Genomic DNA, 17,017 nt, shown 5'->3' with positions numbered 1-17,017 from the left:
AGCAACCACAGGCTTTCCCCCAGCCCACCACTGCCACAGCACAGATGGGATTTCACATATGTCTGTGCATTCCCCCCACCTTTCCCCTCTCAAGGAAGAAAAACAAGACTGTGGGTTTTGCAGGGATGCCCTCCTTCCGACAGGACAGTGATGGCCACAGCTCTGGACTTTCCTGGACCATGCAGGGAGCCCCCTACTACACAGGAGGGCTTGGCAATGCCACCCTGTGCTGACTCCTTGCCTGTTGGCTTGAGGTGCCATCTTGAGGTTTTTCTCTGCTTGCCTTTTGCTTCTTGACTTATAGACGAGTGGGTGAGGGAGAGAGGAATTGGTTCGCTTTCCACCTCCCCTCACAGTGCCCCTCTGCCTATTAGCTCTCCAAATATTTCATACTGCAGCCCAACAGCAAGGACTCTGCACTAACCCAGTCCCAGGCAGACGGAAGCCAGAGTGGGCAGGACAGTGCCTTATCCTCAGGGCAGTGTCCCAGGGAGCAGGACAGGACAGCTGGGGCCCTGCTGCACTAAATCTCTGCAACCACAGCACACATGGCAGCACCCCTTTGGCTGAGTCCTTCTCTCGTGCCTTCCTAAGGGTGAGACAGCAACAGTGGCAGAGCACCAGCATTCCCCCACCCACCATGATTGCTCCACTTCTGCTTTTCTCAGCATCCAGCAGGATGGGGACTGTGTCCCAGAGCCTTCCTGACTGAGGACAGGCGTGTGGAGGAGGAAGAGGAGACCTGTTATGGGATGCATGCAAGGTGGGGTCAATTATGGGACAGAGGAAAAGAAAGCCACTTGGATTTTCTCCTATCAGCTCCCAAGCTCCATTAAGAGTCAGTGGATCACAGTATCACTGCCCTTCACTGTCTCCAGTGGAACCAGGTGCTGGAGAAGAGATGGGGGAAAGGGAGCATGGTGGGACCATCGTGTCCCTCCAATAGCCTTGGTTAGCCACTGAGGAGCTTCTGTAAATCAGAGCAGCCACTGGAGCTGCTCCAAAATCCATCCAATGCCCAGGATGCCTTTGAGCATCTCACAACAAGGAGGAGCAGGGATGTCCCCCATTGCCCTCATAAACTGATCACCCTGGCTGGGCTCCACATGGAACTTAACTCTTGGAGGACAGTGCCACCCTGTCACCACCCACCTGTCCCTTGCCATGCACCTGGCTGCACAGGCTGGCTGCACTCTATCTCCTCTTGAGGCTTAGTCAGGGCAGCGGTGCTCCGGGATGCTCAGCACATGCCTTAAACAAACAAGAATAACCGTGATAGAAGATTTCAAATGCTGCACTACTCTTGTCTTAAACACTTCTTGTCTGCAGAGCGCCAGAGGCAGCAGGAAACCATCCGATGGGAGCTGGCATCACACAGGTCCCCAGCCAGCCAGAGAGCAAATGTGCCTGCTGGCACAGGACACCAAGGAGCTCTGGCTTCAGCACTACATACAGCAAAGCAGACAAAATAAAAATAGCCAACAATGATCAATTTTTTTTAACTTTAAATATTTTTTTCTTTAAAATCTGTTTTTCTCTGTGGTTCTGTCTCTGTAAAGAGCTGTGCTCTCCCTGCAGCATCTGGGTTACTTCCTCAGTCCTGGCTGTGGGGCAAGGGAGAAGCAGGGTCAGTTAAAGAGGGTACAAGTGGGTACTCTCCCCTGTGCATCACCGGCATGTGTGGATCTCCACCACCCGATGGCAGGGTTTGCACTTGACGGAGCAGCACCAGTGGAATTTGCAGCTGCACCTTTCCACAACCTCCACTTCGTCCGTGTGAAAGCCACGGCCACAGCACATCAGCTCGCAGCCATCAATGGCCTTGGAGGTCTTGTTGCACTGCCGCCCACTGGTGCCAAGGACCCCATTCTTGAGGTCGTGGTCACAGAAGTCGGGACTGGAGTCTAGGTAGACGAGGTCCTCGTCTGTGTGTGGCTTGAACTGGGAGTTTTTGGGCACCAGCACTTTGGTGGATCCAATCTCGCTCTGTTCGACCTCTGTGGCACCATCAAATTTCTCCTTCAGGATGTTGCCCACTTTGCGGAAGGGGGGCATGGCTTTCCAGCACGTCTTGAACTCGCATGAGCCTGACACACCGTGACACTTACATTCCACCCGCATGTTGTTCAGGATTGCCTGGAGGAACAGACGCAAGGAATACGATGGTATGGTCAGCGCGGGATGGACACAGCAGGGAGGGCGCAATGGATGGGGCCTGCGAGGGTTGTGCAGAAAACACTGCTGGGTTTTGGGATTAGAAGAAACCCAAATGGCTCAAGCTGTGCTGCAGAGCCCAGCTGGATGCTGCAGGGCCATGCCAACCACCTAGGTTTCCCCCTTGCCATTACCTTCCTCCCTGCCTCGTTGTTGTGGAGGTTCATTAATGCTCTGTTGGAAGAGGACCCTTTGCTCCTCTCGCGGATGTCAACGAAGGACTGCGAGAAGGCCACACCGTAGGCGATGTTATCGGAGCAGCCTGACCACTGGAAGCCTGAGGCAGAGAGCACAGATCAGACAGATAACTGCCACCCTGCAGTGCTTACACTCTCCAGCCCTGCTCTTCCTAATACCCAGCTGGCCTGCCCCACCTTTGTCTTGCTGCCTACTAGTCTGGGCTGCCTGAGGAACTGGGGAAGCTGGGGAGTATGGCCCTGGGGGACACATGGACAAGATGCTTTCTCTGCCCTGCAGGTGATGCTCCCAGGTGCCTTTTGGAGGCTCTCATGTAGACTAACTGGAGTTTTGTTTCTTTAAACATTTCTTTCCTTTCTAGATGGCTCCAGAGAGTGGCTTTGAATTGCAGGTATTTTGGCTACTTTGCATCCCCTTGCAGCTGCAGCTTCCCCCTGTTCAGACACTCACCCTGCGGGCTGCCCCCCTGCACTGTGCGGTCACATCCACACTTGTCCAGCTCGCCGCTGCTGCAGGCGCGGGTCACGGCGAAGGCCACCCCTGCCGAAGAGATGGCATAGACGAATGCTGCTTCCCGTGTCCCTGCAATGGCACAGACCATGGTAGGAAATGTGGCAGCAAGTCCAAGGCAACACAAGTGGGATTTCTGAAGGGGATGCAGCCCAGTGGCCAAATGTCCTCAGTGGCCGGCCAGTGTGTCTCTTCTCCTTTCCCTTCTTAACACTGGTGTGGCACATAAACCCCCCAAAAAGCTGGTCTGAAAGCTGGCCCTTGGCAAAACATACTATACAGAGCTAACAGGCTAAACCCTTTGCTCTGTCACTTCCTTGTAGGGTGAGGTCACCCATGCAGGACCCTCATTTTCCTCACCCCCAGGGATGCTGTTTGCTTAGTGCCAAGCCTGGACCTGACTCATCAGAGACTCCTGGGTGCTGGGAGATATTTTGCAGCACTGAGGGCCCATTCTTGCAATAGTGAAGAAGCTGGGAACTGCCCCTCAACATGAAAACCATGAATGATGAGTGAATGATAAAACCTGGCAACAGGAGAGACAGAGGCTGCACTGCCAATGTGAGTAGAGCTGTCCAGAGCTTATATGTAGGACTGTTTTGCCTTGTGCCTGCAGAGCCCCTCTGCCATGAAATCTTTCCTGCATTCAAAATAGCTGTCTGCTTTCCACATCCAGGAACATTCCCTGCAGCTGCAGATCCTTGCCATCCGCTTTCACAGGGTCCTGTAGCTTCCAACGCATCACAAACTACTTTGCAAAACCCTTCTCTGCTCCCAAAACACCTCACAAAACCCCACTGGTGCCCAGGGTGCAGTCCAGTCCCAGCTCTTTTGTCTACCTATGTGGTGCCACATAGCTGGGAAAAGCTTGTTTGGGAAGCTGGGTGCATCCTTGGGTGTGAACACACAGAGTAGCAGGGGCAGGGATCAGCTCTAGCAACACACAAATCCCCACTATCCTCTGAGGCCGGTTGAGGACAAAACCCCTCCATTTCTGAGCAGGGTGATTTGGGGTGATCTCATGCTTGGTGCAGAGGGGGCATGGCTTGTGAACAAACATCACCCAGCTCACTGGTCAGAGAAAGGGCAGCTACTTTGGTGGTCGCATCCCAGACTTTGGTGGCCCAGCTGGCAGTGGCTGGGGAGGATCCAGCCAGTGTGGGGACTGAACCATCTCCAAGTTAATCGAGGTTAATAGTAGGATCATGTTGGTCGGTTTGTGCTGTGGCTGCCTAAAAAGAGACGACTTTTAGCTTCTGGTATTTCTGGTATTTCCAGTCCCTGAACCTTCAGAAGAAGATATCTTCACCTCTGCATTGAGGGGAGGAAAGTCAAATAAGGAGCCAGGGGGATGCTTTGGCCTAGGGGACCTGGGATGGGAAGTGAGATAGTGCCTCAGAGATGGCACCTGAGGGGAGGCAAGGGATGCTTCAGTGATCTTAAGGGGTTGCAGAGGTGTTTTCCCCTTTGTATCCTCACTCCAATGCTCTGGTTTGATTAAAGTCCCAGGCTTCTGGGAAGCCTGTGTGCAGCGGGGGTCAGAAGGGCTGGGAGCTGCCCTGGCCATACCCAGCCCTGAATGCTGGTGGTGGATGATGATGCTGCCACGTGTTCTTTCCATGCCAGGCAGCACTGAGCCCTCCTCCTGACGGTGCCTGTTGATGCTCTGCTTGAGAGTGGCCACATGCCAGCCCAGCAGCAGCCACTGCTTCAGCACTGCCCAGAAAGAGACACAGTAAATGTAGCCATGGCTTTGTGTGGTGTAGCTCCTGGGTTTTGTGGGGAAGAGATAAGAGCACAGGGTGACTTTAGGATCTGTTCAAACCTGGCATATCCTTGTCAATGGGTGTGAAAAAGCTCCAGGAGAGCTGAGGTGCAGCAGGGGTCTGGATATGCTGTCCCCAACATAGTGAAAAGAGCCCTGCTGAAGTGCACAGGAACCCATCTGCCCCAAGATCCAACATTGGATGGGACATTCCTGACTCTCCCCAGCCACTGGTTCAGGGGCAAGCAGGCAAAATCCCACCTGCAGCCCACCAGATTGCTTTTATAGCCATTCCCCCAGCAGCATCACCCCACACACTTGTTCTTCCAGCTCACCTTGTGTCACCACCTTGCCGAAGACAGGCAGAGTATCCAGTGTGGAGCAGTTCCAGCGGCGGTTGCGGAACTGGTACTGGCATTCCTCAATGGCCAGCTGGGCTCCGTGTCGCACTGAGTCCATCACCTCCAGGTTCCTTTTGCACATCTGCACCTGGCGCTGGATCAAGCCCTTCAGCTTCTCGCAGGTCTCCTCCTCGGAGATGCTCCCCACTGAAGACAGCTTCGCCAGGTACCTACCACGACACCAGCACAACGGGTTAGGAGGCAAGGGCTGGGGGAACTCATATTCAGCTGGGATCCAGGTACAGCCTTGCAGAAAGCAAGGAGACTGAACCTCTTATTCCCTCCATAGCTGAGACTTGCTGTCCATCTGGGATCACCTTTAAATATACCACAGCAGTGCCTCCACAGGATGCATTTCTGGCATACAGAGAACAAGCCCAAGCAAAACAACCATCCCTTGCAGCCTAGTCCCTTTTTCTCGGGGAGTCCAGCTGTTGGCTCCCCTTTGCCTCTGTTGCCTGCAAAGAAGATATTTTCAGCATTGTCTGAATGTGCCTGGTCAGGTCTCCTGAGTACCGGCATATCCAAGTGCTACTAGGAAAAGCCAGAGGTCTCTGAAGTCAGCCAAAACAAGCAGGACACACAGTTGGGTGCCAGCTCCATCTGCCACAGTGCTCCCACAGTGTGGCTGTGTGCTCATCACCGGCAAACATTGCCCTTCAAACCACTTCCCTCCTGGTGGCTTGCTTTTAGCTGTCCCTGTCCCCAGCAGGCACAGATGGTCTCTGGGAGCTGCCAGGTTTCTTGTCACTTGGAATTCAAGCAGGGCTTGAAGCAGGGCAGAAGAATCAGGAGCCTGCTGGGGCAAAATTGCACAGGCTGGGCACCTCCTCCACCAGCCCAGCTTGTGTATAGGGCCATGAGGTCTTTGTTGATCTGGAAAAAAGACTGGCCCTGTGTGGAAGGGATCATGTGTTCTGCTTTCCATAGTGCCATCCTCAGCAGAAAGAGTCACAGAACTGCTCTTGGGTGTCAGCATTAGAGGAATGACAGAGCTTATCCTTTAAGAGCAAGCACCTCAAAAGCTCTCAGCATTTCCTTGCCCAATATGTGGGCATGATGGTCCCTGTTTCACATCCCAGTAACTCAATCTCCCACCCTTTGTTGTGTTGTGAGCATGGTGTCCATGCTTGCCCATTTCCCAGCTCCACCCTCATACCCCAGCCTCTGGATCACAGAAGGAGCTTAGGATAGACCCAATCAGATTTTCCAACAGGGTTGCGTGATAATCCAATATCCTCTACAACTAATAGTGCCTATGGTGGCAGGTGTGTATATGAGACTCCCTCCCTCCTGTGGCTGCTGGCAGCCACTTCAGATGACACTGCCATGGTGGAGCCCTGACCTGCTGTGGACATGGAGGGTCCCCTGCATGGGACAGGTGTAACTCACACTTGCACCCATCCACTGACCACACTGAGCTTGGGAATTGCCAGCACCATCTCATGCTGCTACCTTGTCTGCACCAAGAGATTCAAGTACTGAGGTTTTTTGGCAACCTCATTCCTTGACTCTGCATTTCCCAGCCCTACAGAACTTGTGGGTTTTTTTGTTTGCTTGTTTTTTAAGTCCTCCTCCCAAGTTGCAACATCCTGCTAAGGATTTTTCTTTTGAAGCCTGCTTGCCTCCGAGAAGTGACTGTGCAAAAGCGGCTCCTGCTCCCTGCCTGTTCCCATGTGTCCCAGGAGCCAGATCTGCTGACTTCAGCCACAAAATCAAGTTGTCACAGCCTCTTCCTCCCATTAACCCTGCCAGTCTGCCCCAGGAGGAGAGGACAGGATTTTCTCTTCCGTGCATCAGCAGAATTATTCACCAGCCTGGTTTCATGCTCATGACTAGGGGACTGTGGGAGCCAGGGAGAAAGCTGTCTCGGCTCATGGTATCCGTGGGGAGTCTGCATGGCGAGATGTCAAAAGTATTCAGTTTTCTCTGTGTGTGATCATGGAGGCAATGCTTCTCTGACAGTGGGAAGCAGCAGGCTGCTGAGGTTTCAGAGCCAAATGCTGTTTGAGCCTTTATACTAGCAAACATCTTTGCCCAAGGTTTCCTGCTCCTCTGAGGGACAGCCCTGCTTGCAGAGGACAGGACCTGGTGCACATGGGTGGCTTGAAAAACCCACTGTGGCCAAACTCAGGAGTGCCACCTTTTTGCTGGCCCCCACACCATGAAATCGGGTGCATCCCTGACCCTGTGCTGCAGTTCCAGACATGTAGTGCAACAACTGCAGTTCTCACATCTTGCTGCACTTGCCTGATGTGGTGTGAAGGCACCAAACCACCTCCAGGAGCTTTGAGGAGCACACATAAAGTGCCTGTAATAGCTGACTACTCCTAGACCCAGCCATCTTCACCATCAGTTTGGGGATGGGGAAGATGACACACAGCAGAGCGGTAAGATTTAGCCCAAGGCAATGTGGGTTATTGATCAGCTTTGAGCCTGGAAGCCAAGAAAATCAGAATCTATCTCCAGTACTAACCTCTTGTGCTGATTTGGCGTCCCCCTCTGCCAGCAACTCCAACAGCATTTATCACGCCAGAGAAGCAGCTCCTTCAAAGCCATGAGACTGGTCCTACAGATGAGTCAGTGCCTGCTTTGAGTGCAGACACATTGGCAGAAGAGTTCTGGGACACAGGTGTAGCAGCCACATTAATATCAGCTCTGCTCAGGATGGGGTATTACCTCCTTTTCTAATATATTTCCCAGCTTGAGATTCTCTGGGCAATGTGGAATAATAAATTCAAAGCATGCATAAAGGAGAGTGGGACAAGAGCCTTTCAAGCTTTTCCAAAGAGATGCACCTGATAAGATGCCTTCCCAACACACATTTAATACTGTTTGGGATGATAAAACAACGGCCAAGGATGCTTCAAAGATAGGTACAGCTCTCCAAGAACAGGTCTGGTAATTTGTTTTGCAAGGCAGAAAAATAAGATGAAACTATCCAGAACAGTGTTCTGGCCTCTCTCCCCCTTGACAGGTCTAGTGTCCCATCACTCCTCCTCAGCCAATCTTGCCAGCCCCTCTGTGGAAATGGAGGCAGCTGTATCTAAAATGCTGTGGCCTCATCACGCTACCAGTTTGTTACCAGTCCAGGAGAACCATCACTGCTTTCCAAAAGATATAGCTTTCGACTGGGGAGGAAGCTCCCATCCTGGTCCCTGGTTTAGGATGGATCCAGAGATTGAGGCAAGGATTTAAGGAAGGACCTTTGCTGAAGGACCTCAGCTTTGAGGCTCTCACATGGCATCTCATCACACCACATTCAGGAGCACCAGCTGGGAACATCTTATCCCCTTCCCCTCTCTGGGGCAGATGAAGAGTGAGGTAAGAGCTGGGAAACATGCTCTGCCCTCACCAGCACTCAGAGATGCTTCCATCCCATGTTTCTCAGGACTGTGGAGCACCAGGGCTGTAAGGCACCAAACCCATCTGCAGCATCCCACAGTCCTCATGCAAACCTGGTGCTAGTGCTTTGCCTGGTCCTTAACAAGAACTTTGCTCCAAACTTTGTTTTCCTGGGCTGAAGTGGTAGAATCCACAGCCAAAGCCTTTGTCTGCCTGCACAGAGCTAGACAGGCAGAGGAGGAGGAATGCAAGAAATAGCTCCTGCCTTCTGCAAGGTCTCAATGCAGATCTCCATTGTGATATCACATCTCGATTGCTACGCAGAACTCTAGATTATAATTTAAGTCTCACATGCAGCATCGAAACAGCCCTGCTTGTGGGAAACAGACCCAAATAACGGTGTATTTTCTTCCTTTTCCACAACTGGGCAAAATATATTTCAACTGCTGCCCACACCATTTTTTCAAGTTCTGTCTTCTTGGTTCATCATGGCCTTGTATATTTCTTTTCTCCTGCCTTTAAATTTAGACAAGTCACTTGCAGAACAGGCTTCCTCTTAAGAGTCATCGATTTAAGACAAAACTGTCAGAAAGCCCTTCCTTTCTTTTCCATCCACAGTATTGAGACCAGGATTGAAGCCCAATAATTTAAGAAGCTGCAGCTGATCCACTCTGCAAGATGGCAAATAAGTAAATCTCGAATCCAGGGAGCTTTGGAAAGGTGGGGGATGTCAGAAAGCCCTGCTTAAATAAAAGTTATGATAATACTTTTAGGAGGAAGAATAATTGGTGAAATGACAATGAGACATTGGAAGAGCCACAGCAGCTGGCAGATAGAGCCAGGAGGATAGGGGAGGAGATTCCCTGCCATGGAAAGGTGTGGAAATTTCAGTCATTAACAAATACTCAATAGAGGCAGGTCAGAGAAGATGTAGCAGATGTCTTGGAGAAAGCAGAGATCTGTGGTGTTTCTTTTATTCAAACAAATGAGTTTCAAGTGTGAGAACTCTTTGTATTGTCTCATTTTGAGAATGTTTTCCTGAAGATGAGAACTTTCAGACCCAGGCCAGTGGCATCCCTGATGAACCACTCAATACATGTTCTGAAATCAGGCTCAGAAGCTTCACCCTGCTCAGCAAATACTCAACCTTCCCACAAGGTTGAGTGGCCAAGGCCACAAAAGGCTTGTCCAAGCCTTAAACTGTGAAGATGATTCAGCTCTGCTCCTGTCTGAGAGGCAGCAAACACCCCTCTGCTTATGGAGAGGTCAGCAAGTGCATTTCTGTGCCTGACTGAAGGGAAAAGTCAGCAGTGACTCGGGATTGTGCTGAGGATTGTGACTGCCTGTGCAGGCAAGTTTATTCTGGGAAAGAACTAAAGGCTTGTTTACAATGTGAAAAACTCATGTAAAACCCCCATGCATCCCTGCCTGCATCTGCCTGCATAGATAGATAGATGAATGCACGGGGAGGTACTGACCAGTGTTATGGCTCCTTGCAAGGAGCCATCCTACAGACATGAAGAAGTGTTTTATCTTTGCCTTGTTGCTTTCTCCTACCAAGGCAGGGTGAGTGAAGCCATAGAAAGGTGTCTCAGGCTGGCAGGTCAGATGATGCTCTAGGCAGGCCAGAGAGCCCCCAAGATTTCTTGTGGTGTCCCACACTGGGCTTAGTGCCACTCTCCCTGTGCCAACAGCACCAGGCTGGTAGGGCCCACCACATCCATTGTTCCTCAAGTCTGCCAGCTTGGGCATATTCCTGTCAGGATTTGCAGGAGACCTGCAAGGTTGCTCTTGTCCAGCTGCTGGCTCTGTAGCAGGACTTGGCCCTCCCAGGGACTGGACATCCCCCTCCTGGGATTAGACATCCCACCTTTCTAAGTGTAAACTAGAACTTACAAAGTCATCATCTGAGTGCCTGTCTGGTCTCTTTCTTGGATGAAACACACCTGTCTGCCTCAGTCCCTCCTGTCACAGTTAGGGCACCATCTCTTGGCTGAAACCTGCTTTTCCCACCTATGCTTCATCTCCAGTTAACAGGTGCCAAGAGTTACCCAGGAAGAGGCATTGCTATGCTCACCATTACCTGCCTACACTCCCACCCCTCAGCTCAAGGGTGAGCCTACACCTCCAATCCTGTCCCCTATCCCGTGGACCCTGCACCTAACACCATGTGCAGCCAGCAAACACCCATGCCCCAGCCACTGGTGGTGGCTTGTCTCCCCCATCACAAATCTCTAGAGCCAGTGAGATGGCCAGCTGCTCGTCCTGAGCCAGTGCTGCTTTTTGGCTTTCTGAGGATGTGGGGGCAAAATCTCCACTTTGTAATGGGGAAGAGGAGGATGGAAGCTGGGAAGAGCCTGAACAGCATCTATTTTGAAAATCTGCTTTGAATGTGTAGTAAATATCCTTTACTTCCTTTACAAATCAAGAGAAGCTACTCCTGGACTCAGGTAAAACACAAATGCATTTTTGCAAGAGGAGGCAAGTGCAGGCCAACTTCTGCAGTGCTTCAGGCTAAACTTGGTTAAAGAAAATCTGATGAGTTCTAAGTCTCAATCAGAATTTGCAAATATGTGGCAAAAAAGGCCTTCTACAGGATTAGTTTGATTTCACCCAACTTTCAACAGGCCCCAGGCCGTGCTCCATTGGCCAAGAGACCCAATTACTTTTCCCCAAGTAATTTCATGAAAGCACAATGTTGACTTCAGTTCTGCTGAGCCAGCCAGATCCTGCATGGCATCTTCCTGGCTGTGAAGTGCAACAGCCCATGGCAGCAGGTCTGAGAGAGCCTGGAGGATGCTGCTAGGGGTCAACCACAGGTGTTGGGGACAGAAACCCTGGAGTGGGCAAGGTAGAGGTTACCTGCATCGAGTATCCAGAGTGGAGTCTGCCATTCAAGCAGCCTTGGATGACTGCAGGTTTTGTGGATTTACAAGGCTTTCAAGCTTTAAGGAAAAATCACCACCTGTTGTAAGAGCCAGTGTCATTGCACTTGTAAGGAAATACAGAAGAATATCCTAGAAACTGTTAACCTCAATTGCTCAGCAATTTCATCATTTTAAGAAAGCGGCTGTACTGCATTTCTCTACATGTACAAGAATGAATTAAGCAAGCGGACAGTAGCTTTCAGCAGAGTGACATAAACACTTTTTTGCTTCAATGCAAAATTCTAGTTCTGATTCATGGAGTCACATCAAGCCATTGCAAAAAAGAAACCTGCCTCTTACTGTTGCTCATATTTGGAGTTTATCCAGCTCTTCACAGCCTGGTGTGCAGAGTGGTTTTATCTCCCTCCGGTCCATCACCCCTAGAGATAGGTTCTGCTGTTGAAGACTGGGGTGTAATTTTATTTGAGGCTTTCTTAGGAAAGGACAGAAATGCCCATCACTACTGAGGAGCCAAAGAGCATGGGGCCCTCCTACACCCTGGCAAATACAGCCCTGAAGGGTGTCTGCCAGATGGGACCATTGCTCAGAGACAAGCCAAACTTGTTTGGAAATCCAGTGCAAGGACCGCTGGGTGCAACCACCAGGGTGCAACCCACAACCAGTCCATTTTCATCACTGAGCTAAAATTAACTGGTTTGGTAAGTAGTGGTAAGACTTACAAATAAATAAATAAAAATTAAAATATATTTCCAGCAGTTTCACTTTCCCACCCCACAGCCTTCGGAATGGGTGCCATGGGTGCATGCACCAACCTTGTGAACCTGACAGGATCCCTAGAGCAATGCAAAGGAGCCCTCAGCATCCCAGAAGTGGAGAGCCACTCATCCAACCCACAGCACCCCTCAAAGTAACAAAATTCCTCACCAAACCCAAATGGTGTGACCTACCACCCTTGCTACTGGGACAGATGTGACTGGGAAACCTTCCTAGCACTGTCCTCACAGCAAAAACCAGTAGCATGGAGAGGGGAGCGGAGCTTGGCAGGAACAGCTCTGCCTTAGAGCTAGCTGCACCTGCTGAATCTGTGCCATGCCATCATGGCATCTGATGGGAAAACGCTGGACTGGTTCCTTGCCAGGTTGAAAACAGGAGCATTGCAATGACAAGACAAAGAAGTTTGTACAAAATTAAACCAAGCCAGGCTCTAGGTGAAATGATCTCTCCCCACTATCAAAGCCATGGAGACTCACCTTAAAAAAATGAAGCCTGTTTTAAAACCAGAAGGATGCAAATGCAGGACCCAGGTGTGCTTCCTCTTAAATCCTCTGCATAATGACCCGAACAAAATGAGCATTCCAGCTGTTCTTGCAAGATCCCCACTCCTAAGCTGGCAGACATGGGAACAGAGAGTTGGGTCCCCTGTTTGCAAAGCACCTTGTGATGTTCCAATGAAAGGGGGCCAGGGAAATCCAAACTCCTTTCATCCCTTCCTCACCAGCCCTCAAAAGTGGTTAGAGAGCAGCTTAGCCAGGCTTGTTTGGACCCTCACAATGTCTTCAGGCTTTCCCAGAATACTCAAATGCTTTTGTCTTTTAAGGTTTTAAAAGTCCATCTGTGCTCCTGGCCCTTTAAGCCAAGTCCCAAGCCCAGATGGAAATTTTAAATCCCTGTAAAGAACAGGTAGACAGAGCTGCTGGTGGTACACCCTGCTCTGCAATGGTATAACCACATCTCAGACCAAGCACATCCACATGGAGAGCGTCCTCCAGAGCCAGTTTTAGCTGCAAGAAAATGGAGAGAGGCCATTTGATAACCAGAGGTCTCACCCGTAAAGGACCCTACCCTGTTGTATCTGATGTTTTCTGTTTCTGTTCTCTCATTCAAACCCCCTGAACAGTTAGAGAGCAAGGCAGTGAGCCCCAGTGCCTCATGCAGTTAGTGGATGCTTACATCCACAACTCACTTTGCACATTTTCTAGTTCACTTCTTCACATGGACTTCTTCTCTCCAAAATAGGTAAACAAATGAATAATTAACTAACTAAACAACTGGACTGAAACCAGAGCCCAGAATTCCTGTGCCAGCTGTGGAATAATGCTTGCTTGGCTAGAACTCTCTATCAAACACCCTCAGCATTAGAGTGGGTTTGGGGCACAAAGAGGCCTTGCCTCCAAATTCAACCACATCACTGCACATGTGGAGTCTATGAAGTGCAAGTTGCTTTGAAAAGTAACTCATCTGCTTTCCCTGTATAAAGCACATCCCTGGACTCCTTCAGTGATAAAGCAGAAGCCAGAGGGACCTTCCTGTGCACAGCCACTGAGGTGTAAAAGGCTCTATCTACAGCCCTGTATTTAATTTACAAATCTGTGCCTGAAGAGGCAGGAGGCAAAGCTTTAAAATTATCTGAGCCTCCAAAGTCAGGAGGAAGTGCAAGCCTGAGGCTTTCACAAGAAGTGGGAACAGAGCATCTCTTCAGATTTGAAGAACAGAGGCTTTCTGGATAGGCAACAAGCCAAGCAGTAACTCCCCAAATTCAAGATACTAAGAAAGCACACCTGAGGTTTGCTTCCTAACCAGGGAGAATGTAGCTTGATTTGTTTACTGAAAAGATTTGGAAAATATGTTCCAGCTCAACGGCCGCTGTAGCAGAGTGATCTCTTTGAGAGATCCTCACACCATCTCCTTTTTATACTCGATGGGGCAGCTCAGCAGACACCACTGCATGGCCAAAACGAGCGCTTTCCCCACAAAGCCAGGCTTACAGAAACTCTTAGCTCAAGCATTGCAAGCAGCATCTCTCCAAAGTGCTGGGGGAATGCGAGTCTGGACAGGTCGAAAGAAGCTTTAGAGCTTTAGGGGGAGGAAAAAAAGTTCACAACTGAGCTTAATCACTAATCCAGCAGGTTTCTGGAAAAGCAAACTTCACTGCACACTGCCACTCAGTGCACACACCTCTGTGCAGAACTATGTGCCTGGCGAGGCTGGATATGTCCTGTGTGCTTGGGCACAAGCTGGCAGTGCCCTGGGATAACACCAAACATGCCAAGTCCACACACGTGAAGACATACAAGGCACACTCATTCCTCGAATATCTGGTAACTCCTGGGATCCTTCTAACTCTGTTTATTGCCTCCAGCAGCCTTTGTTTCTGATGTGAGAAGATAAACAATAGGAATTGTCTTAATCCTAAAGGCAAAGAATAAAAAGCACTGAGCGGGGGACGATCCTTTTATCGTGATACATTTGCAACATCAAAAAAACCTGACCCCCTTCCTTTCAAACACACACTGAAATGTATCTGCTTTTCCTCCCCTGTTGGCAGGAATGAGCCCTCCACTCTCTGCTGCCGAGCCCCCCGCGCCCACCCTTGCTCTGCCAGCACGGGCGGCTGCACACAGCCCTCCCCGACTACTGCAGCGAATCACCCCTCCGCCTCGCCTCCCAAATCCTATCCCAGCTGCGTGCAACGCCGGGGACCGAGGGGAGTCCCACTTCTGCGCATCCGTGGGAGGCAGCTTGCTGACCTTACTCATGAAATCCCCACTTTCCCCCTTGCCCGTCCCAGGGCAGCCGACGCTGCTGCTCTCCAGAGATCTGCCATCATCCCACAGAGCTTCCTCAGCAGGACTTTCTTCCTGCAGGAAAAACACTCCCACAGTTCCGAATATACCTTCACCAGACTCATGACAGCTTAAAAGACCACCTTGATAGCTGCTATGATCCACCCACCAGTTGCTGGAGACGTGTGGCACGCAAGTAGCTCCATCTGGCAAAGGAGGAGGGGAGAAGGACTAAGCACTAACGCATCCCGGGCAGCCACCTTTTCCCACAGGCAGGACACTTGGAGAGTGCCGCTGACCTGGCGCTTTCCCCAGGCATTGGGGAGCATCGTCCAAACGCCACCCACATCCCACAGCCTCCAGCGAGTCAAAATCTAAAGGCAGGAGAGATGGGAGATGTGTCCGGAGGCAGAGAGGACTTCGTGCACGGAGGATGTGTGCCCACCTGAGCACCTCTGCTGGGAAAGGTACAAGACACTCGGGATCTTTCATGCTGACAACCCCAGCAACTCCCCATCCTGCGTGGTGTACCTGCCCCTGCCGACATAAATCCAGGAAGGTGAGATGGAGGCGGCCCATGCTCCCAGCCGGAGAGTGGGTCTGCAGGGTGCGTGCACGGGAACTAATTAGTTCCCGTCAGCCGGCAATACGGGGAGCAGGGGAAGCACCATCTCCCACCAAAGCAGATTTATTAGGAGGAACCGATGCCTTCGTTCAAAGTTAGGTGGGAAAGTGCTGTCATGCTCCATCCCCTCTGCCCCGGGGACGGGGGAAGAGGGGTGTCCTCTTCAGAAAGCAGCCCCACCGCCTTGGCAAACACGTAGGAATTTTCCAGAACGATTTCCGCCCCTGTTTACCTTACGCATTATTTCAGTGTTTGTTCAGCGGGTTCCCGATGTCATCGGGCTCCTTTGCGGCGTGTAACAGCGCCCGACACCCGTCTTCCTACCGGGAATGGGGGGCCGAAGCGCGGCCAGCCATGCTCGCTGCAGATCCCCGGGCCCAGCACGTCTGGCTGCCCCAGCTCTGCCAAATCCTCCCCTGCACCGCTGGCCCTCGCGTGGCATCTCGCCAACCCCCAGGCTCCGCTCCGACCTGATGCCCCGACCTCTGCCCGTGATCCCGGCGTGATCCAGATTCATAACTTAAGGACAAAAATTGCGAGGGGGGCTATATAACCAGCCCCTGTCCCATCAGCCACGTTAACACACCGCCACTGAGCGGCTGGGGAGAGTCGGTATCCCCTGCCGCCCACCTGCGTGCGATGAGGGCTGCGACCCCACCGCCACGGCGGCGAGGGTCAGGGGGGACAGGAGACCGGCGCGATGGCGACGGGCGCCCGATGCCCCGCCGGGGACCGAGCAGCATCGCTGCGGGGGGTCGCGCCCCGATGCTGCCCAGCCCCGCGGCACCTGCTCTGCTCCGCGCCCCCGGGGCTACCAAGTGGCGGCGTGTCCGTGTTCCCCCCCCACCCCACCCTTCCCGCCCCGCAGCTACTCACAGCCAGTTGCTGGCGTTAGCCGAGAAGGTGGCGAGGATGATGAGCAGCAAGGATCGCAGAGAATACTCCGGGCTCATCCTGGAGGGCAGGCGGGGTGAGACTGCGCGCAGCCGGCGGCGGCAGCGCCCCCGCCGCCCCGCGCCCGGGGCAGCCGCCGCCGCAGGTGGGCGCGGGCAGGAGCGGCGGGCGCTGCCCGGTTGATGCTCCCGCGGCGGCCGCTGAGCCCGACTGTCAGCGCGGCCGGCCCGTCCCGGGATGGAGCGGCGGGGCCGGAGGCGGGCCGGGGGCGGAGGCAGCTCCGCGGGCCGCCCCGGCTCCGCCGCTCCCTGGGCGGGACCCGAGGCCGGGGACACCCCTGGGGCGGGCCGGCGGCGGGGAGGACACCGAAGAGGGCATCGGGGGCTCCGACGGCGGGGCGGGCATTGGGAGCTTCTCTGGCGACATGGAGGCCAGCGGGTGATCCGCCGGCACCCCCCGCCTTGCTGCCACACCCACCGAGCGGCACCTCCGGGTGGGTTCGGTGGGTGCGGGGAGAGAGGGGGCAATTTCGCAGAGGGGAGGGGCGGGGGTTTCCGCATTTGATGTTTCTGGGGTAATTTCCTTGTGGCTGTGAAGAAGCAGAGCCGTGAGAT

The 17,017-nt window shown here is 52.4% G+C and overlaps 1 protein-coding gene across 3 annotated transcripts; it reads right to left on the bottom strand.

Moving 5' to 3' along the window:
- Window positions 1-1,488: 1,488 nt before the first annotated feature.
- Window positions 1,489-16,625, bottom strand: WNT4 (Wnt family member 4). 3 transcript variants are annotated; one of them, XM_085080281.1, is made up of 6 exons: window positions 8,547-8,713; window positions 7,565-7,709; window positions 5,023-5,258; window positions 2,863-2,952; window positions 2,349-2,491; window positions 1,489-2,136 (listed from the first exon to the last, which is right to left on the bottom strand). In XM_085080281.1, exons 2-6 carry the CDS (start codon window positions 7,645-7,647, stop codon window positions 1,669-1,671), a joined length of 1,020 nt encoding a protein of 339 aa, XP_084936407.1. In that variant the 5' UTR covers window positions 7,648-7,709; window positions 8,547-8,713; the 3' UTR covers window positions 1,489-1,668. The 3 variants fall into 3 exon arrangements, with proteins under 3 accessions (XP_084936407.1, XP_084936406.1, XP_084936408.1); XM_085080280.1 differs by having other exon boundaries at window positions 2,863-2,994; window positions 8,547-8,706; XM_085080282.1 differs by lacking the exons at window positions 7,565-7,709; window positions 8,547-8,713 and adding an exon at window positions 16,386-16,625 and having other exon boundaries at window positions 2,863-2,994.
- Window positions 16,626-17,017: the final 392 nt, after the last annotated feature.

The sequence above is a fragment of the Lichenostomus cassidix genome, chromosome 21, assembly GCF_008360975.1.
Source record: "Lichenostomus cassidix isolate B80296 chromosome 21, HeHo_3.0, whole genome shotgun sequence".
Classification (NCBI taxonomy): Eukaryota; Metazoa; Chordata; class Aves; order Passeriformes; family Meliphagidae; genus Lichenostomus; species Lichenostomus cassidix.
This window is presented reverse-complemented; position numbering and strand designations above follow the sequence as displayed.

Coding starts and splice junctions, on each gene's coding strand:
- WNT4 (XM_085080280.1), bottom strand. CDS start 7,647: ATGGCTTTGAAGGAGCTGCTTCTCTGGCGTGATAAATGCTGTTGGAGT. Junction 2,492..2,862: donor GCAGGGGGGCAGCCCGCAGG/GTGAGTGTCTGA, acceptor TCTCTGCCTCAG/GCTTCCAGTGGTCAGGCTGC. Junction 2,137..2,348: donor ACAACGAGGCAGGGAGGAAG/GTAATGGCAAGG, acceptor CTGTTCCTCCAG/GCAATCCTGAACAACATGCG.